Source organism: Colobus angolensis, unplaced genomic scaffold, assembly GCF_000951035.1.
Source record: "Colobus angolensis palliatus isolate OR3802 unplaced genomic scaffold, Cang.pa_1.0 Scaffold2, whole genome shotgun sequence".
In the NCBI taxonomy this organism is placed as follows: domain Eukaryota; kingdom Metazoa; phylum Chordata; class Mammalia; order Primates; family Cercopithecidae; genus Colobus; species Colobus angolensis.
Window position 1 is genome coordinate 9,782,869 of NW_012115154.1, and position 22,389 is coordinate 9,805,257.

General features: G+C 44.7%; 1 protein-coding gene across 1 annotated transcript in view; it reads left to right on the plus strand.

Moving 5' to 3' along the window:
- The window catches only part of TMEM178B (transmembrane protein 178B), a 402,043-nt gene extending 397,433 nt beyond the window's left edge, over nucleotides 1-4,610 (plus strand). Inside the window, exon 4 of the mRNA XM_011941299.1 lies at nucleotides 4,360-4,610. Within this exon, the coding sequence (XP_011796689.1) occupies nucleotides 4,360-4,610 (251 nt within the window). The remainder of the gene's footprint in view (nucleotides 1-4,359) is intronic.
- Nucleotides 4,611-22,389: the final 17,779 nt, after the last annotated feature.

Below are 22,389 nucleotides of genomic sequence, written 5' to 3' on the forward strand. Positions count from 1 at the left end.
TAAGGGCCATCTCAAGTGGGAGCCATAAAAGTGTTTTCCCATCTTTGGGGATATTGACAAGAGCTAACAGAAGGAATTTCAAAAGGTTCCACAGTTACAGAGCAACCAACAGGAAGTAAAGGCAGGAAGATTCCTCATCAACTCCGTTAGTATAGCAGAACAGCAAGAGGAAAGTTATGAAGAAGTCGAGTCGTTTTCTACTGGTACTTAGGTCCACCTGGACCTTATCCCTTCACTCCCCATTCATCAGCCACATCCTTTGTGTCTTGCCTGCCCTGTTGTTTAATATGCCATGATAATCATGTATATTCAGCTTCATCAGCTACTGTCAGCTTGGGAAGACCACAGTTTCCTTGAGGTCAATCTCCTGTCTCAGAACAAATGACTAGACTTCGCCAGCATAGAATGGCTTTTGATAAGAAGAAATTTCTCCATTTCTTTAAGTATCCTCTGTAGAAACAGCTTATATAAAGTCCTTCGGTGACCTCAATCCCATCCACAGCTTCAGTTTATGAGATGATGACTCATTCCACATTTCTGGCTAGGAACTTTCTCTCAGGCTCCAGACCCATGTTTCCAAATGCCTTGAACATCCCAAGGGTCGCTTGAAGTTGATCTCACCTCACTGCCCTCCATTTCTGTCCTAAATCTAAATTTTAGTAAATTATAGCATTACACATCCAATGATAGGTTCACAAACCAGCAACTGGAAGCATCCACAGCAGGTGAGGCACGGGCAGGCTGGCTTTGGTCTGCTGGAATCTGGTTTATTTGAAAGTAACGCCAAGACACAGCTTCCTCTTGCTCTCTCACCCCAGGCAATTGCTCTTGCCTTGGCTGTGTCCTGCAGGCTGCCTCATTCTCCTCTCCTGCCCCTGCTTCTACCCACCTGGAATCACTTCTCCAGGTCATACAAAGCACCTTTGCCCCACACAAGGATTCAAGCAGGCTGACCAACAGGAGTCATCTTGAGGAACTTGTAAAAACTATAGATTCCCACCCTCTGATTCAGGGAGTGTAGGTTGAGACTTAATCCAACCTGGGGACCATCAGAGAATTCAGTCTGAGCCCTAGTGCACAACATGAAAAAAACTATGATGTTCTGTAACTCCCACAAGTTTGGAGTACTGTTCTCACAAGCACTGATGGCACTACGCACGCGCATCACACACATGCACAAATGCATCCACACACATGCACAAATACAAATGCATACATGTGTGACACAAATACATTTTAGTCATACTGTCACTGTGCCCAGGTCACCTTCGGTTGTTTCTACAAATAATCATTGAGTAAACAATCATCCAGTAAGCCATTCGGAGCTCCCAGCTCTGCTCCCACCTTGCCAGACCCTTCCCCCGTCTCCCTGATGACCGCGGCAACCTCCTAACTGGTCTCCCTACCTCTGGGCTGCCCTCTACACTTCTGACTTAGTGGTCTTTGGAAATGCGGATTAAAGTCACCAAAGTGCCTAGACCCTACATAAAGCTCAAACTGCTCAGCTCTGAAAACAGTGCTTGCCCAGTATCTGGGGCTTCATTTGGTCTGCCCTCCCACAGCCACTCCTCAATGTACCCTCACCATAGACATCTTCATATCTAAATCTTACACATGTCCATGCCTAAATATTTGTCCCCAGGTGGGAGTATTTTCTTAACTTAAAATGAAATTACTAGGATGAAGGTATGAGTATTTTAAAAATCACTTTTCTGCAAGGAAATACTAGCTTACACTCCCCGCTGGAGTCTATGGGATGATCTATTTTACTGCCCCCTTACTAGTTTTGGAGATGATCTTTAAAAAACAAACAAACAAAAAAAGCAAAACAACAACAAAATAAAACACCATGTTGCTGATTTGATAGATTATCATTATGCTTTTAATTTTCAATTATTTGGTTGTTGGTAAAATTGACCATTTTTCACATGTACTATCCGTTTTTATTTCTTCCTCTGTGATCTGGGCTTTGGCCGATTAAGTTTTATCTTTCTCCAGTAAAAACTTGTTTCAAATCCTATAGCTCCAAAGTGTGGTCATTGAGCCAGCAGCATCAGCATGTCCCAAGAACTTCTTCAGGATGCAAATTCTCAGGTCCCTACCCCAGACCTCCTGAACCAGAAACTGTGGGTGTGGGGCTCAGCGATCTGCTTTGAGTCCTCCAAAACGATAAACTGCCCTAACCCATGCCGAGTGAAGGAGAAGGCATCTGGAACCTAGGTCTAGTGCAACAAGGGAAACCTGTGAAATGATCCACCTTGTCTGGCACCAGTTTTAAATAGTGCAGTGGATGAGACTGCACGCTCTGGAACTAGCTTGCCTGAGTTTGTAACCTGACTCTGCCAGTTACTAACTGTGTGATCTTAGACTTCAGCTCTCTGGGCATCAATGTCCTCATCAGTAAAATGGGGATAATATAACCCACATCTTAAGAGTTGTTTTATGAATTAAGGTTTCAATACACGCCACCTACTCAGTGAGGCAGCATCGTTGTCTGGGGTAATTATCCAACGTTTGTCATCTCACGCCAGGGAACTCGAGGACGCAGACACACAAGAAGTGGGTTTAGGAGCGGAGGTTTAATAGGCAAAAGAAAGAGAAAGAATAGCTTTCTCTCTCGCAGAGAGAGAAGGGCACCCAAGTGGGACTTCCAGTCTGTGGCGAAGTGCATAGGGTTTTATAGACTAGCTTGAGGCAACGGCGTCTGATTTACATAGGGCTCAAAGATTGGTTGAACCAGGTGTGACATTTACATAGGGCATGATAAAGCTGGCCACCCCATCCTAATCTTTTCATTATGCAAACGGATTTTCTACCTGGTGGGTGCCATCTTGTTTTCTCCTTACTGTTCATGTGGTTGACAAAGAAAAGGGAAGATGCAGCCACCATGTTGAACATGCCTAGCTCCCAGGTAGCCTTTTCCTGTTGGCACAGCTGCTGGTATGCACCCGTGCAAGCTTCCAGCATACTTATCTATGTCTGCAGCTCAATTTTACAGGCTGCTCATTTGCTCAAAGAAATGATTTGGGGGCTGCTTTTTATTAAAAGGAAAACCTTACCGAGGACTTCCTTACCCTCACTATCTGCCTAAATAATTCATTTTTAGCCACTATATCATTAGCATAGTTCCTAGCACATAGCACTTAATACTTATTTTAGGGTCAACTGTGGCCATTTAAATTATCAGGAGCTTGTGAGCCTCATTCTTCCACTCTGTATTTTCTTCCTTGTCTTCCAGGAAGCTTCTGGAAAAAAATTAGGCTAGCTCTTAAAGAAACAAGGCTCAATCTTAAAGAAACTTGGCTGTTAGAAAGCAAGAGTTTTAATAATAAATATAAAATTGAATGCACCTCCTTCCCTGTAAAAATGCTTTTCCTTTTTTTTCCTTCCATTGATCCAGCCCAGCCTTCCCAAACTATACATCCTTCTTCTGCTCATTCCTCTCATATCAGTGGTTACACAAAGAACAGAAAACACAGCAAATCCAGAGGAAAGTTATTAAATTCATTTTAGGCACACCAAAAACTTGTTGTATTAGTTTAAAATGGGTTTACAATTCTAAACCATTTTATATCATTCTACCTCTTATAGCAGTTTTCTTATCAGAGACTGATATGAGTAATATTTTTAAGAAGATGTCCCATCATCAATAAGTTTGTGAAATTCCTCATAAAGTAGGGTAGATGAGTTACCTTAATATTAATGTGGATGGTGCGTGTTCATGGGTGAGAAGTCATGAGCAGGATTCCCCATCTTTTGACTCTACCTCCCTCCCACTTTGTAAAGGATCTCATAGCATTAGCACTCCAGAGAGAACATTTTGGGAAATGTCTTATAGGAAAAAGGAAAATATTTCCAGGTTTTGGAAGAATTGTTGGTGAACAGATTAAAGGAAAACCTAATACTGTATGAGTAAGTCATTATGTATAAGAAAAAGATTTTTTTTTCTCTTTAAAGACGTAGCAAACAGGAGGTGTTTTCCCTGTCTCCAAATAAATACAATGAATTAAAAATGCTTTAGGAAAATGAACTGAATGCGCTTCTGCTCACTCTACCCCACACAAAATGCTCACGAGATATCTGTTTAGTATCTTCCCAAAGGGGAGACTTCCCAAGTGTGTCCAAGAGTGGGCCATTATTGGAGAGTCATGAACTGGTGATCCTTTAATATTATTCTCCTCTCCATGAATATTTCCAGATATTGACCTTGGTGGTAACCTGCTCTTACCTAGACTTCCCATTTTTCCTCCTTAAAAAAATTGAAAATGTAATAATCTTAACTTTTCTCTTTCTCTCTCCCTCTCCTCTCCCCTTTCCTTCTTCATTTTCCCACCCCGTGTCTTTTCCCTTATCCTCCAGGAACCTTCTGCATCATTTCACTGTGCACCTGTGTGGCCGGGATCAACTTTGAGCTGTCACGTTACCCACGCTACTTGTACGGACTCCCTGATGATATCAGCCATGGCTATGGCTGGTCCATGTTCTGTGCATGGGGGGGCCTGGGCCTCACACTCATCTCGGGATTCTTCTGTACCTTGGCCCCTTCTGTTCAACCTGTCCCGAGGACCAACTGCCCTAAATCCAGACCCGAGAATGGGACAGTGTGCTAAAAAACAAACCCATACATACATATATATATATAAATATATATATATATATAATATACATATATAAAACAAAACTAAACTAAATCAAGACGATGCCAGTGCCAAGGTAGAGTTGAGTTGGCTCAGGCACCTGCATCTCACCGGACTTTGTGTTGCCTCATCTCTGAGATGGGGAAAGTGTTTCCATCCTGTGGCTCTTCCATCGGTTCTTGACTTTTGGCTTCATGGTCTCTTGAAGACAGAGCGAACACCACCACTTGCGACCGCATCTTGATCCCCATCACTGGTGAGGACGGGGTGGTGAAGGGACAGTGGCAGGGGTCTGAGGCAGCACAGATGTAGAGAAGGAAGTGCCACCCACTGGGCCAACAGGAGAGGACGCCACCCCTAACCAGTCATATCACAGGGTAACAAAGCCCTTAGTTCCTAGAATGTAACCAAATCATTGAGGCCATTTTCAGAATCACTTCTTCTCCTGCTCTTCCTGTTCGGACTTCCTTCCCAGCCCACCAGCAACACACAAGGAGTGGAAGAGAAAACAAACTGAGAAGGACGTTTTCTCTTTGCTGCTAAACCTTTGGACAATGTTTCATAGGTGGGAAGGGAAGAGAACATGCTGAGAGGCAAGATCCACATCAATGAAAGGACGCTTCGGTGGATGCTCAGACAACCCAGTCTTACCTTCCAGCTGCCTTACACCCAGTGAAACAAGAGGCCACCCTGTCCCCAGCCGCACCTGCACTCCCTGGGCAGACTGGAGCCTTGGAGTCATGCTGTGATGTGTGTGTGCGGGTGTGCGTGCATGTGTACTTTGGGCAGTTTCCTTTTTTTCTTTTCTACCCTTTAAATGGAAATACTGCATTATGACTGTTGTCTCTCTATCACTGTAGTGGTTTCATGGCCCCAGATAGAGGCCCAGAGACCTAGAAATTGTCATGAGGGACAGGCCTATAAGGGTGCCAATTCTGCAGCTACCGATCCCTGGAGCGGTGTGTGCGTGTGTGTGTGCGTGTGTGTGTGTGTGTCTGTGCGGTGGATGTTTCTTGAGTGTGGGGTCTTATTGTTTGTGTTGTGTTTTTTTAAATTATTGTTTTTGGTATAGCTGAAATTTCCAGAGGGCAGAACCAAGAACAAAGCCACTGGGCCAGAGGACCCCCATGGTTCTCCACATTACAGCTCTGGGACTCTGCATGATTTAGTCCTCTAATTTTGGAAGTTCAAGACACAGCTGGGCACATAGGCCGTGAGAGAAGAGGGGGAACACACGGTTCGGGAGGGAGAAGGAATGTTGCTCTGGTTGCTGTTGTACAAGAACATAAACCAACAAGACCTTCACTCCCCATTATAGAAGCTGTCCTTTGTCACTGGACATCTCCCCTTTCCCTAGGGGTGACCTCTGTACAAGCGAAAGGAAGTAGGTCACATGCAGAGAGAGCACGTCCATTTCCCATGGGCTCAAGTTTGTATGATATTGTGTAAATTAATGCAGAACTCTTGACTCTTTCCATCCTCTTCCTTTCCCTCTTGATATTCAAGGCCATGAATCCCAAAATAACAGTCTTAGTGGCTAGCACCCAAGCAGAGGTGGAATAAATCCACCCCAGTATCTTGGGCTCATTTGAGCAAATTAGCACTGCAGGTGCTGGCAAGCAAAGTCAGCCAGAGAGTTGCGAACACTGTAGGGGTGGGAGTCTGCTGGAGTGGGCTGGAGCCACTCACAGTCATCTCAGTGACCCTGCTGGTGCCCAACAGCCCTGGGGAGGCCAGGTGAGAATCCCTGAGCTGGCGTAGCCATGGTCAGCTGTATAGCAGAGAATCCCATTGTTTCATAAACAAATATGCTTTGGGAGCTTTGCCAAGCACTCAGCAGCCTTCCTTCCACTGCTGTGTGATCTGTTTTATTTACCTGTCTTCCAACCCATCTTCCTACCACCCTCCTCCTTTTCTCACCTACTAACCACTTACCTTCTCTCTCTTTTATCTTCCACCCTCATCTGCTCCTTTGAACTGTGTGTGTGTAATTCATATCTGGATATGATATGACATCTGATGTGCATGAATGGGGTTGAATGTGGGTCTCTCTGTATGTGTATCTCTCTGGTGCATTTTGTGTACGTTTGTGTCAGTACACACCTGCACACAGGTGCACTACTCAAGACTTCCTTACTGGGGACACTGGTCAGCATCTGCAAAAGGTCTCATGTGTGAGTTCCCTGTGTGTGGGTGTGCTGGGCGATAGGGTAAGGTGTGCAATGGGAAAAGTTGTTAGCTTCCAGTTGGGGTTCTAAGGATTATTTTTAAAACAAATGATTTATTCTGTGAGAAGGGAAATAATTTTCAGGAAAACCCAGTTTTGGGCATTTTATTTCTAATTTTCTTTGAAAAGAGATTTCTCCCTTAAGGGGAAGGGCATACTTGGGCTTAAGGAAAAGTGAAGAAAAGTCTCTCAGATTGAGAGGCCTTGTGTCTTCCTTCCAAGTGTCCTGAATGGGCTCTGCCAAGGAAGGGACAGACAGGTGTTCACGAGCATCCATTTGGGGAAGAGGGCTTGTCTATGACCACACTGAAATTCCAGCTTTTTTCCAGTTGCAGGAGAGAGGGGAAAAATTCTAAATGGGGAAATTTGCTATGAACCATTTAAACTTTTTGTAAGTAACCATGTTTGAGGATGCTGGCTCACAGACCTATCATTATTTATATCCTCTTTAAAAAAGAAAAAAATCCCATACTTTCAATGAATAGATTATCTGCTCTATCCAATTACTATCTTTGTGACAGACATTTAGCAAAGCTAACTGCATCCCTTTGAAACCCTGAGAGTTCCTGAAATCTTAGAAAGCTCCCAGGAAAGATGTAAACAACCTGGGCTCAACTCACCAGCCCAGAGCAGGGGCTTTGAGTGACTTCTTTGATAGTGGGGCCAGATAAGTACAAACACACTTTGGGATCTGATCCTGCTGGGAAGCAAAACACGCCCAGCCACATGACCAGGATAGAGGCCCCATTCAGAGGGCAAGTCCTGGCCAGTGGGAGGACTTCTCAGGTGACCTTGATCCCTCTAGCATAAGGGCTTGATCACAGATTAAAACATGTGACTCAAACCAGTTACAGAAGCTTTCTGTCTGTGAGGTAGCTGAGGGAGATGAGGAAGAAGAAGAGAAGAGCCTTGACTTGTGAGGCTCTGTCAGTCAGACTCCGCTAACTCTGAATCATAGTAGAACTCAACCTTATGAGGGCATTTAGGGTCAATGACCTCACTAAAGTCACCAGCCCCAACCCCAGGTCAAGTTCAAACCTCTTACTGGCATATGAACATGTATGTTCTTTGAGCTCCATGCAAGTCAACCTTGAGCTTGGGGCCCATTGCAACTTTTATTTCCTTCACTACTCTACTACATTGGGATTCAGGAAAGTGAGGTATTCTACCTAGAGAGAGGTCCCACATCTTTTTCTCCTTATTTTGGGAGTTAGGGTTTCTTCTTCTGTTTCCGTTTCCTCTCTCTCCACTCACTCCTACTTTCCTCATGTATCAACTTGGGTCAATTAAGATAGATAAGTGATTCTTCTGTAGAGAGGCTCCTAGACACCAAGCAGCCCCCTTCCTTGTTCATTGTGGCTGTAGGTTTTATAAGGAGGTCTGTGGCTCCCTGGCATCAAAATATGAAAAATAAAATCTGTGCCTGTTCCAGCTTCAATCCTCCTCCAAGCCTTAGCTTTTCAACAACCCTACCATTTCAACTTCAGGGATCATGGAGTCACAGAGACTGGACAACTCCTCCAAATCTGGACAAAGACTTCCTTAAGCGCCCCGAGCCCAGGTGCATATCTTCCCATCAGGGATGGGTGGTCCCACCTAGCAATGTTTGCCTCTTCTGTGACAAGAGGGGAGGATATCCCAAGACTCTGAGACTAAGCCCTGTATCTCAATATTCATCCACACTCATGATAAGATGCTGGAAACAAATGCACTATGTGTAGCTGTCTTGATTCGGTGGGAGGATGTGCTGCTTAGGTCTCCAAAGATGCCCACCTGGGTCAAATTCAGAATAATGAACTCAGGTACATTACCCAGAGGCATTTAGAATGGACTCTCTCTTCACCTGTATTATGCGCTGAGTGGTATCTGATTTTTCAAATATCTGGGGGAAGGAGTAGGAAGAGATACACTGTGGTCATCCTTTGGTGTGGTTTGTGGGGGATACTTGGTTGATTCTTGTAGTTAAAGTGAAGCTGCTTTTCTGAAAATGTTCCCTCTCTTCAGGGGACTCATCCACCCCAGGGGACACACCCAGCCGTTTCCAGGGAAATACGATGTTTCTGAGTGAGAGGTGATTTCAGTGCAAATAGAAAGAGCTGGTGCACACCAGCGGGGTTGCCTTCCATGCCATCTTCCAGCTGGTGTGGGATAGAGTAAGGGGGCAGATTTTTAAGAACTACACCAGAGTTGACATACACATGTGATTCTGGTGTCTATGTCTCAAAGCTCTCAATGTCTGGGGCTGTGTTTGCCCTCTTTTCATTGATGCTGCCATGATGCAAAATGTTTCTTAAACATTATTCCTAGTTCTTAGAATATGTGATTACTGAGTATTGGATTTCTTTCCTGAATAATACCTGCTCATTGTAGAATATGACAAAAATAAAATACAAAAAAGACTACAAGATTGTTCATAATCAGGTCACTCTGAGGCATCTACCATGGGCCCAATCCAAATGGTCATGACCTCAAAACTTCCCCAATGAGTGCTTGTCTCTGGGTTGGCAGCTGGGTCCATGTAAGCAGTGCACAGCCACAGAACCACACTGGTCTGCGTCAAGTTGACCCTGTGTTCCTGGCAGCAAGAATGCAGGGCCCTGAGCCCCCACAGATAGCAAAGAGGCCTAAAAGTTTAATGCCAGACCTTAGGGGCAGGATGGAGCAGGGCTAAAAGATTTCTATTCGGGCATGTCTGCCTGCCTTTCTTCCTTTCTTCCTTCTTTCTTTCCTTCCTTTTCTTTCATTTTCTCTCTCTCTCTTTTTTTTTTTTTTTTTTTTGGTCAGATGCCATCTCAATATAATCATAGAGGTAAGAATGCTGAAGCCAGAGTAACTCACTCATTAAGCTACACTTGTTTAACAGTTACTGTAAATTTCACTACAGCTCTGCATTGAAATGATTTGTGACTCTGGGCACTGTGTCTTCTCCATACTTGAACTTCCTCATCTACAAAATGAGGATAGTGATAACACCTTACCTCATGGTATATTAAGGGTGACAAAGAAATTGCAAAGTGATTTGCAAACATGAAGTGTCATATGAGTTATGTATCCTCTAATTCCTCAGAAGACCCCCTGCTGGAATGGAATTCTCACATCAAGTGTCTATGCCTTGCTGCTGAAGGATAACCCAGAGTGCAAGGTCATCTTTGTTGCTGAACAGGGCTGGAGCTGTCCCACTTCAGCACACTTAAATTCAGGTCCCCCCAGAGAAATTAGTTCCTTATTTTACTTTACCTATTCCTAGACTTCCTTTTGTCCAGAGCCAGTTTTGCAAAGGGCACTTTTATCCATCTCAATTATTCGCAGAGGTGACAGAATGAGTAAACCATACGGGCAAATAGCATATAGGAGCTAAACCAGCTAACTATTAACCAAGGCACATGGTCAATGCCTTAGTATTTTTTTTTTTAATTCTCCTAACGTTATTTCCAGCCGTACATTCCCAAATGGAATGGGTGGAAGCAAATCAGATTCTGAAAGGTTTCAATGATCTTTCAAGTTTAGGGTGAGACCAAGTCTCAAGGAGCTAGGATCTTCTTTCTCTTGTCAGTTGCTGAAGCCAGTAGCTTCATCAAAAACATATGAATTCATATAAGGAAGCCCTTTAGATGGTACATTCACTAAGACATGTCTGGGTGTGATCCTGTTTGGGAAAAACAGAATCCTAGGTTCTAAACAAGAAAAGAACGCCCTTCCCAAAGGGTCTGCACATTCTCTGCTTTGCAGCCGATCAAGCGTCCATGTGAGGGTGAGACTTCCTCCAAGGGAAGGGAAGCCATTGCTCTCTCTATAGATAGAGCCCAGCCGGTAACGGGGGAGCCACCCAACTGCGGGGGGCGGGGGGTGTGTGTGTTCAGGTGTGAAAAACAGAAAACTGGGTCTGAACATGAAGAGTTGCACAGCAGTAGCTCGAAGAAGCTGGCATCTCTTTGGCAAACACCAATCTCAGCAAATGCAACTCCCACACGTCATTCCCAAGGACCAGGTGTTGCTCCTTAAGGAACTCTGTATCCCTCTCTCCTCTCCAGAACCCCATGCTTCCCACTGGCTGAGCTTTTCCTTTCCTTTCCTTTCTGGGTCACCCATAGACCCTCTCCAATCCATCTGTACCAGTGCGTCTGTGTTGTGAGCGTGACCAAGCCTTTCCTGTGAAGAGCTTTCACGAACTCATTCTCATACTCCTTCCCTATTTCCACCCATGGTGTGACTGTTTTGCTATTCAAGACTATCTGTAAAAATGTACAAATAAAAGTGTAAACTGAAAATAAAGGGGCGGGAGATTGAGATTAAACAAATGCAATGATGTAGCCCTTAGTTTTCTGAGGACTTATGTGGGCGGCCCTAAAATCCTGACTTGGGGTGGGATTTGAAGGGAGGGATACCATTGACACAGGAGGTTTTTTCTGGTTGTTTCTCCCACAGTCACCAGTGTCTGCTTAGAACTCTCTGTTCTAAAGGTTTTTCCCTGTAAAGTAAAATGTACTTCCCCCAAAATAAAAGTAAATCAGCAATGTTTGAAGGGTCATGGCAAGGGTCATGACAAAGACCTGACTCTGGGGTGGCATGAGTGGCCCTGTCACTGGCTCACTCGGGGCTTGGGGGAGTCTCATTACCTCACTCTGTCTCCACATCTTCTCAGCCAAATGGGGATCAGGGGCTTCTAGGGCTCCTGGGGTGCCCAGTCCCCTTGTGTATTTTGCTGCTATTTTTAGAGAGACTTTGAGCCCTTGCCAGTGTGTGCTTACTGCGTGGAGGTAAATTAGGAGACATTTTCTCTCTGCTCCTCCTGGCCCCTGCTTTTGCCCCTCAGAAAGTGACCTCGAGCTAACATCCAGTTTGCACTGAGAGTCCAGAGCCTTCTATCTACCTTTTCATTCTCAGATTCCTTTTCTCACTTGCTTTGATGATCTCATTTTACTGTCTATCTCTACTGACTGAGCTTTGCTGCACTGGGCTGGGGTAGGAGAAAGAGCATCCAAGGAGATGATGCATGAATTGCTTTGTAATTTATGACTCACCATATAAATGTGACTTGCAGTGTCAGAAGCAGGGAGTCTGGCTAAGGGATGCTACCAAATAAGAATGAAGACGGCAGGGGCAGTGGTGGCATGGAGGCAGTAGGCAGAAGATGTGGGTTGGGAGCAGAGGTAAGATGAAGGGAGCTTTGGGAAGGAGAGATGGCAGAATCACCAGAAAATCCTCAGCAAGGCAGTAGAGAAGGATCCTCAAAGCAGTAACCCTGAAGTAATAGGAAGTAGGAAAGAGGAGCAGGGATTAGGTAAATCTGCTGCAGAAACAACTGTGTCCCTGCAGGACTGAGAAGACCAGCTGCCCCGGAGACACATCGAGCTTGGCCAGTGACCCAACCCATGATTAGGGGCACCTTCAATCCCAACTTTCCTCCCCTCTGCTGGTTCACAGTGATGGGACCAGCTCAGGAAGGTAGTATAGACCAGCATCATCCAATGGAACCATGATCCAAGTCACATATGCAATTTTAAATATTCTAGTAGCCACTTTTTTTTTTTTTTTTGAGGCGGAGTCTTGCTCTGTCACCGGGGCTGGAGTGCAGTGGCCGGATCTCAGCTCACTGCAAGCTCCGCCTCCCGGGTTCCCGCCATTCTCCTGCCTCAGCCTCCGGAGTAGCTGGGACTACAGGCGCCCGCCACCTCGCCCGGCTAGTTTTTTGTATTTTTAGTAGAGACAGGGTTTCACCGTGTTAGCCAGGATGGTCTCGAGCTCCTGACCTTGTGATCCGCCCGTCTCGGCCTCCCAAAGTGCTGGGATTACAGGCTTGAGCCACCGCGCCCGGCCACAATAGCCACGTTTTTTAAAGTCCAAAGAAAGAGCTAAAATCAGTGAAATTAATTTTCAGACTACATTTTAACCTAACATTTCAAAAATAGTATCACTTGAGCATGGAATCGATATAAAAATTACTGGGATATCTTACATTCTTTTTTTCCAAATGAAGTCTTCAAAATCCAATGTGATTGTTCCCTTAGAAAACATCTCAGTTTGGCCCAGCCCCATTTGCAGTGTTCAAAAGCCACACCTGACTACTGGTTGCTGTATAGGACAGCACGGACTTAGGTTCTTCATTAGAAGACTGATGGGGTGGTCCTCCCTGGTGGGTCACTCACTGTCATAGCTCTTGTCATAGCTGATGAAGGCAGGATTGAGTCTTGTTGTGTTGGCCTAGAGTAGAAAGCACAGAGCTATGTCGAGGCTGCTGTCTTGGCCTCTGGAAGTTCTGTTTCACCTGCTTAGTAAGAGGAGATGACCACTCCTGTGGACTGCATGTCTCATCTGCCCCCAGAGGGTGTCGGTGCTGCCCCAGGCATGTCCCTGATGACCTGTCCAAGTACTAGAGGCCAAAGCAGGTCATATTCTTCAGCTGCAGTAATGTCAGCTACTGCCCCTCACCCCTTATCCTGATCCCTTTATCATGTAGTGGGGAAGGGGCAGGCAGGCCTTCTCTCTGTCAATCTGGTCCAGTCACCTGCTAAGATCATCTCACCAATATTTGGAACTCTTTTCTCAATCCCTTAATTTTCTTAAATATTTATCTTAAAGTCAAATGCTAAAAAGGAGATACCCTGGGAAGGGCAGTGGCTACAGGCACACTGCGTCTCCTAGGAGGTGGCAGTGATGGTGACAAGTTCTACCCTTGCACAGGGACTCAACCCACCATTGCCTACCTCTCCTCCCTGCCTGGAGACCTTCCTTAGGATTGAAGAAATCTCCTTTGTTTGTGAAAAAGATAAGTATCGAGATCTTAATGGAGAGAACAGAATAAAAGGCAAGGAGCCAACCCCTGGGTAGTCTCAAAGCATTTCAACAAGTCAGTATGACAAGGTTTGATTGATTTAAAATATAACATTCTGAGCCCTGTGTTACTGGGCAAAAATGAGCTGATTTGGTGAGTATGTTTTATAGATGGTCATTAGACAGGGACCATAACCGACAAAACTCTCAAACGCCTGGAGTGTTTATGGCCCACCAGATTATTGCTCAGTCAATATAAATTTATTTACCTTTACTTTAATTTGCATAGTGCTTTCTGATTGGTCAGACAAGGAGTGGTGTGTACTGCAGGATTCTAACAACGCCTCTGCCCTTGGAGGTAGCAATTCCTGTGGTTATTGGTGCTAAAATAAGATTAAATATTATGTTAATTTGTTCTGATATGATGTGAATAAATGTGTTGTTTAATCTTAACAAGAATGCTACATCTTATCAGATCTATTGTACTGTCTGTTCCTTCTCATAATTAATTACAGGAAAGGTGATCCAAACCAGATCTTGAAACTATTGTGATATTCTGAGCGGTAAATTTAACAGGGAAGTGGGAGGGGGGATGAAAAGGGAAATTGCCAGGTTCCTGTGACTTTGAAAGGACTGAGGAAGCAGAGAGCATTTGGGGACTTCACTGAAACTGACTGCATCTTGCAATTTTCTTTTTCGAATTGACAGAAATATTGTATTTCCATCGATTGAAGAAAAACAAGTGTCTGGTAATTAATTAAATGACTTGTTCATGGAAAAAATAAAAATAAATAATCTGTCAGTTGTGGAATGTAAACTGATTAAACAATTAAATAAAGAAGATTATGTTGTGTGTTTTAAAGGATTGTGTCTGCTTAGGGGTAGAGAGCAAAATGGGGGTGGGTGGAGGCTGCAGTATTTGATGGTGAAGGGTATTTTTCCCTCAGGTTCTGTATAGAAAAAAATGTACGATTATTATGTAGATAACCAGCTGAAAACTTGAATCCAGAAGAAAATAGATAGCTAACATTTCAATCATGTGAAGGCCAAAGGTACATGGTTTGAGCGTTGGGTGAAAAAAGAAAAAATGGAGAGGGATTCAGAAGAGAAAAAGGGAAACTTGTTCTTTTTTTTACGATTACTGATATTAACAACTTTTTTTTAAAAGACTTTATGAGATGCTGGAATGACTAATTACATTCTAACCCCTCAACCTGTTTCCCAGTTTCCAGTGAAGAGAGAAATTTCTCTCCTAGTGTTCATCAGCTTTGTCCCTAACTTTGAGTCACAGTTCCTTTCCACCTGTCTACCTCTTCAAAGGTTCGGGCTCACACCTGGGTGGGAGGCTAAGGTAGGAGGGCAATGGACTTTAGAGGCAAGTGCTCTGTAAAGAGTGGTGTGTTTCAGCCAACATCTCTAGTTTACAGTGAAAGAAACTGGCTGTGTCTGACATAAGTGGGGAAGTAATTTACTGACGAGACATGGGTAGCTGGAAGCCTGTAGGAAGGAAGGCAGGAAGAAACGTGCAGCTGAGCAGCACGCTGATCTGGACCCTGCAGTCACTGCTTCTGGACCATGGGCCCCACAGCTCGCCTGGCTGCTGCTACTGCCCTGAGGCTGTATGGCACTGCTTCTGCCGCCATCTCCACCAGGATGAATCCCCAGGGCCCTTCTTATCTCAGGCAGTAGCTCCGGTGTCAGAAACCCACATGGGTGCACCATCTAAGGAGACTGAGAAAACAGGTTTAGAGCCTTTTAATCTTCTCTCTTGAGTGGTGAACTCTGCCTCCCACCAAGATGCATGGAATAGACAATTCTCCAAACCTAGATCTGGGCAGCCTAAAAGAAGAAATGTCCATTAGAGGTGGGATGGCTGAGGGAGAGGAAGGATACCTGAATGAGAGGTATACTGCTGCATCTCCCTGTGGTGGATCTCAAGGGTGGCCAAGTGGGTGTGACATAAACCATGACAGTGATTAGTGTCATGGCTAGTAGCCTCTGTGGAAAGATGGGCACAGTGCTGAACCTTGCACAAGAAGACCTGCGTGGATTTACTCTGATACAGAGTAATATCAGCTGTGGAACTTTTTAGAAAGGGGCATCCTGGAGGTAACAGAAACAGTAAAGCAGTTCAAAAGTAAGCGCAGGTGAGGGCAGGTGCCTTATAGAATAGATGAGGGGAGGGTTTTACAAGTGGAAAAGAACTTGAAGAAATGGGAGAGCCCCACCCCACCTTGGTAGCAGTGTCCCTTAGAAGAAAGAAAGAATGGAAATACCACTGATCTTAAGTAGTGAGCAAGACTTTCCACCCTTGCACCTCCCAGGGAAAGCAGGTGGAATTAAAGAGTGTCTGCCCCAGCCTGGGCAGGGGTGAGTAGGATGGGGAAGACATTCTCACCAGATCCTGGGACTTCTATGCTGCAGCATTGTGACCTGTGGGGTGGACGCAGTTGCCAGCAACACTTTGAGACAGAAGGCCCTGATGCTCTGTGGACAGCCTCAGGTAAGCCACAGGAGACATTCTGTTCTCCTTTTTCCAATGCAGCACCACTTTGATTTCCGTGTCTGAAATGAATTATGTAGTCCACAGAGTTTAGCAGAGACCTGGGTTTGTGGGAAACACACCTACTCCTCCTCACCTTAGCTTCAGAGCCTCTGGGCGCAAATGTTCCTAGTGAGAGCTGTTAAATAATTGCAGACAGTCGGTTCCAAGAGCAGTAACCAGGCCCTCAAAATACCCAGGGTGGTTCACAGAGGGCAGTCTCCTCCAGGAAGCCTTCCTTCCTGAACACCCGCCTGGGCGGAGGGCTCTTTCCCTAGCCCTGTGGCAGCATGCTGTGTCTCTCCTGGTGCTTAGCACCTCTGGATGAAAGTAGTGCTTTCCTTGGGATCCTTGCAGGCACTAAGCTGTCTTGAAGAGCAGGCATTCTGACTTACTCATCTTGGTATCCCAACAACTAGCAGCACCTGGTGAGCAGTGAGTGCTCAACAGGTGCTAACTGGTCTGAACCAAACTAAAGCCTTCTCCAATCCACCTCTGCAAGTTGATTCTTAATGGCTGGTATTAAATTCTTCTTTAGAGATCCCCAAGACCACCCTCGGATTCAGTGATTTGTCTGAAGGACTGATAGAACTCAGAAGAGCTACTATAGTCAGGGTTATGGTTTATTGCACAGGAAAGATACAGATTACAATTAGCAAAGGTAAAAGACACAGGGCAGGATTCAGGGGAGACCAGATGCAAGCGTCCAGTTGTCACCTCCAGTGGATTTCAACAGAGAGACTCCAGCAATACCTTGAGACAACATGGAAGAAGCAGAAGCACTGGCGATTGAGAAGCTCACCTAGGCTTGGTGTCCAGGGATTTTTTGGGAGCCGGGAGGGATGGGTGTTAGTCACCTAGGCATGAAGTACCTATGTGGCTAACCTTAGTTATTCAGTCTCCAGCCCTGTCAGAGGTCAAACTGATAACCCATGGCCAAGGTCTCTACCATAAGTCACATTGTTGGCATCAACTGTCTAGCATGACCCAAGGTACAACAGGTGAACAAAGCCATTCTCATCAGGCAAGGTATTCTAAAAGATCTATGGAGGTAATTTAGAAGTGATCTATCTCCAAGAGCCAAAGGCCAGAGCTCCCTTGGGATGGTTAGAGTTGGGGTAACCCAAGCCCAGAACTGAGTCAATCCTCTACTACACACTGAGCTATGTGATGAGTTAGAGCAAACAAAACACACTTCCTGTCCACATGAGAGTTCCTCCCAGGTATCCTAGATTCCTTCTCTTTCCCTTTGACCCTCTACAGACAAATCCAGTCATGGCCCTCTTTCCCTGGGAAGACCATTATGTCTAGCGGTCTCCTTTCTCTCTGGTTCTTCTCAGGCAGCTCCATGCGCCCTTCATAAGAGACTGGGGACAGGGGGATGAGAGTGGAAACAGCACAGTACTTGATTCTTTAAGCAGGTCTGGATTCAAGTTCTTCCCCATATAAATTGTGCCACTTGGCCTCCTCAACCTGTGTCTTGTGAAAACAGATATTCTAACACCTCTGTCCCATAACACTTTAGAAAATGGAAGGGTTAGCAAATATGAGAGTGCCTGGCCCAGAATCATTATTCAATAACTGTTAGCCTCCCTTCACCTCCTATGCAGAGTTTTGTCCTTTTCCTTTATTAAGCAGATTCTACATCTTGCCTTTCTTTTTTTTTTTTTGAGGTGGAGTCTCACTCTGTCTCCCAGGCTGGAATGCAGTAGCACGCACTCAGCTCACTGCAAGCTCCGCCTCCCAGGTTCAAGTGATTCTCCTGTCTCAGCCTCCCGAGTAGCTGGGATTCCAGGTGCCCACTATCACACCTGGCTAATTTTTGTATTCTTAGTAGAGATGGGGTTTTATCATGTTGGCCAGGCTGGTCTCAAACTCCCAATTTCAGGTGATCCACCCGCTTCGGCCTCCCAAAGTGCTGGGATTATAGGCATGAGCCACCACGCCCAGCCTGAGAAGTATTTTTGAACTGAAACCTGTCCAGTGTTTAGTGTCCCACAGGTACCCCACTCACTCACCACACCCAAAGCTTACAACAAATGTACAGTGGATGCATTAATATTTTAAGTGAAAACACATTTATTGTATTCAATCACTGTTTAGTCTTTGCAACTACCCTATATAGGTATACAGTTATGTGTAATAAAATCATGCTTTGAAATATTTTTAATTCAGGAGTGGAGAAAATCTGGGATTGAAAGTACTCATTCCCTCTGCAGAACTTTCCTTTGCTAGGAATGATAGAAATGTTCTGGAACCTTGCTACTCCTCCACAGGTGGTTCTTGGACCAGGAGCATCAGCATCACTTGGGATCTTGCCAAAAATGCAAAATCTTAGGTCCAACCTCAGATCTACTGAATCAAAATCTTCATTTTAACATGATCCCCTGAGGATCTGTGTACACTGGTCTGGAACATTCATTTACCTAGGTGCGGTTTGAAAGATTGCTTCAACACTTCTGCTAGTTTCTTTGTTTTTGTTTGTTTTTTTTTGAGACAGAGCCTTGCTCTGTCGCCCAGGCTGGAGTGCTATGGCTTGATCTTGGCTCACTGCAACATTGGCCTCCAGGGTTCAAGCGATTCTCCCGCCTCAGCCTCTCATGCAGCTGGGACTACAGGCGCACACCACTACGCCTGGCTAAAAATACTAAAAAATTTTTGTATTTTTAGTAGAGACAAGGTTTCACCATGTTGGCCAGGCTGGTCTCAAACTACTGACTTCAAGTGATCCACCCGCCTCGGCCTCCCAAAGTGCTGGGATTACAGACATGAGCCAGGTTCAGCTGCTAGTATATTTTATCTAGAATAATGATCACATAGGACTTCAAAAGACAATGAAAAAATAATAATCAGTCTGAAGTTTCAAAGCCACATCAGAAAAAGTATCAATTTAAACTAATGTCCATAGAAAAACCCTTCCTGCTGAATCTAACTCTGGTTTTTAGGGTAAGTACCAGGGGAACAAGGCCCAGTGAGCAGGTGTCAGGGAAGCATTAACCCTATAGTAGCCTCAGAGCAGGTGTGCGTCAGACCACACCGGTTTCAATCACCGTGGGAGAGCAGGCTTGGGTATTCCTGGCAAATGAGCTTGCTTTTGCCTGTTCCTGAGACAGCCCGGACCATGTGACCAAGTAGATCTGAAGGATGAGGGAACTGGAAGCCATCATCCTCATCGTCACCTCTTTTGTGTTCTTTGTAAGCTAGATTGCAAAGATTTCATTCATGACAGTTTAACTCATGGTTACACCAAGGACTGTGGAGTCAGACCACTTGAGCTCAAACTTGGCACCACCTGCTAGTGTTGTAACTTTGGGCAAGATATTTAGCCTCTGTGTGCCCCGCTTTCCTCCTCAACAAGTGGTGATAATGAAATAATACCTGCGTGACAGCATTGTTGTGAGGATACAATGAGTTAATCTCTGCCACATGCTTAAAACAGTGCTTGGCACATTAGTAGATACCATACAAGTATTTATTATTAAGTAATTAAAAATGTCAATGGCCTGTGCAAAGCCCTTGTGGCTAATGAGGTGATGTGACTCTGCAGCTGCATCTTAAAGCAGATCCTTCATAAAGAATACTGGTGGGAAAGGATTTTCTGTGGAATAGCACTTTGAAGTCAATGATGGTGCCAGTTATCTGGAGGTAGTGGGGAAGGCCTTTCTCCATGTCTGGTGGCATCACTGGCTGGGCCTGGCGCTTCCCATGTCAGGGTGTGATGCCACCGATTGGGCTGCAGCCCCTACGGTGATAATACCCACAGTTCTATCCCCTGTCCAGTGGCTGGGACTGCAGTTGGACTCTCTCTACATTCACAGGGTATTTCAATCTCTCAGTTGTGTTAGGGGACCAATAAAGAACCCTGCTTTAGCTTGTATGTTCATTGCAGCCCTATTCACAGTAGCAAAGATATGGAAGCAACCTACGTGTCCATCAACGGATGATTAGATAAAGAAAATATGGTGGTGCATATACCCAACGGAATACTATTCAGCCGTAAAAAGAATGAAATCATACCTTTTGTGACAACATGGGTGGAACTGGAGGCTGTCATCTTAAGTGAAACAAGTCAGATGCAGAAAGACAAACACCACATGTTCTCACCTGTAAGTGGGAGCTAAATAATGTGTACACATGCACATAGAGTGTGGAGTGATAGACGATGGAGACCCAGAAAGGTGAATGGGTGGGAGGGGAGTGGATGATGAGAAATTACTTAATGGGTTCAGTGTACATTATTTGGGTGATGGATACCCTAAAAGCCCTGAGTTCATCGCTAATCAATGCATGTAACAATATTAACTTGTACCCCACAAATTTACACAAATTTTTTAAAAGAGCCCTGCTTCAGGACCCTGTCTGCCCCCAGTGAGGTGGCAATGACTGTGAAATGAGTTTTACATATATCTTCAGAGTCCATCTCATGTTGTCACTGAGGTTTGGAACAAGGGGTTGCCTAGGGCAGGGGTCTCCTTAGCTTTTCCTCCCTCAGGTCCCTATACTACTCTTTAAATTTTGGCAATGTGCTATACAGGGTTAAGACTAAATAAATAATTCTCCCCCTCCATGACTTTTAATCTACTAGAAAAAAATGCACAAAGAACCAATACTACTTATAAGTAGAATTGTTTTTTTGAGGACCTATTTTGTGTCAGGCACAGTCCTGGGTTATGGGGATGGAGCATTGACCAAAACAGACAAATTTTTACCCTGAAGTTTCTGACAGTGTCATGTGGGGTAGGGAGAGACCGGTAATGAAATAAGTAGTAGTCAATATCATAATAAGTTATCTGAAAAAAAGACAAATCAGGGAAAAGGAATGGAGGTGCTAAGGGTGTGGTTTTATATAGGGACAGAAGATGACATTCTGAAAACAACCAGAAGGAGATGAGGGTATGGGGAAAATTTTGCATTCTAGGGACACAGATGCTGTGGTCCCTGGGTTAGACTTTAGGAACACAAGCAGAGGGAGGAAGAATGGGGAAGGGAGCAACAGAGCCCATTCCAAGTCAAACGTTCGCTGCAACTTCATTCCAACATGCTATTTACACAAACTGTGGGACTCAAATTGGGGTTTTCACCACACTGTGATGCTGCTGAGCCATTATTTACTCTTTCCTTCCTCGTAGCTCAGCTTCTTAGTAAGGGATGGACCTACCAAGGGACATGCAGATTCCTTTGGCTCCTTTCAGCCCTGAAAATGAACCACTGAGACTGGTACTCAAGTGTATTTTCGAATGGAATTAGCCTGTCTGGCACAGTAAATCCCAGTCCACTAAAGGTCTGCTGCCCTCTGTATTAACACATGTTCTCCATCTGCGACAATGGAATTCCATTGTTGTGTACTTCAGGAATCACGAATCATTTTAGTGGCTTAAAAGACTTTGAGCCAGGCGCAGTGGCTCACACCTGTAATCTCAGCACTTTGGGAGGCTGAGGCAGGCGGATCACTTGAGGTCAGGAGTTCAAGACCAGCCTGGCCAACAGTGAAACCCCGTCTCCACTAAAAAATACAAAAATTAGCCTGGTGTGGTGGTGCATGTCTGTAGTCCCAGCTACTCAGGAGGCTGAGGCAGGAGAATAGCTTGAACCTGGGAGGCAGAGGTTGCAGTGAGCTGAGATCGTGCCACTGCACTCCAGCCTGGGCAATTAGAGTAAGACTCCATCTCAGAAAAAAAAAAAACATTTTGAGGACTTCACGACCTTCCTTGCTCATGAGGATTATCTCCGCTTGAGAAGAAAAAGGAAACATTTCAAAAAATGTAAAAATATAAACATTCAATTAAGACAAACTTTTCTTGTTCTGTGTGCTCCTTCCCTGCAGTGGCATCTTTGGAGTTGGTTTTCTTAATCTTTTCAGCAGTATCCAAATTCCTTGGGTGTTTACCACCATCATTGGTGGTTTTAATAACCTGATAAATACCCTAAAATTGTAGACCTTAAAAGATAATTATCTCTGAGGTTCCAATACTAGAACAGTGAAGGGTTGAGACCTAAAAAAAAAAAAGAAAAAACGTTGATAATCTGTATCTGTGAGTGGGAAGAATCCCCATAAGGCACTGCTTTAGAAGGTAAAATGATGCTTATGCAAAGCAGTTCTCATTAATTCTGAACCAAATGGTCATAAAAACAAAATGGCCTTCAGAAAGTACTCCAGCTATCCAAGCTTGAGAATTTGGTTTCTAGCCCCCAGAGGTCTGCCTTTTAATATA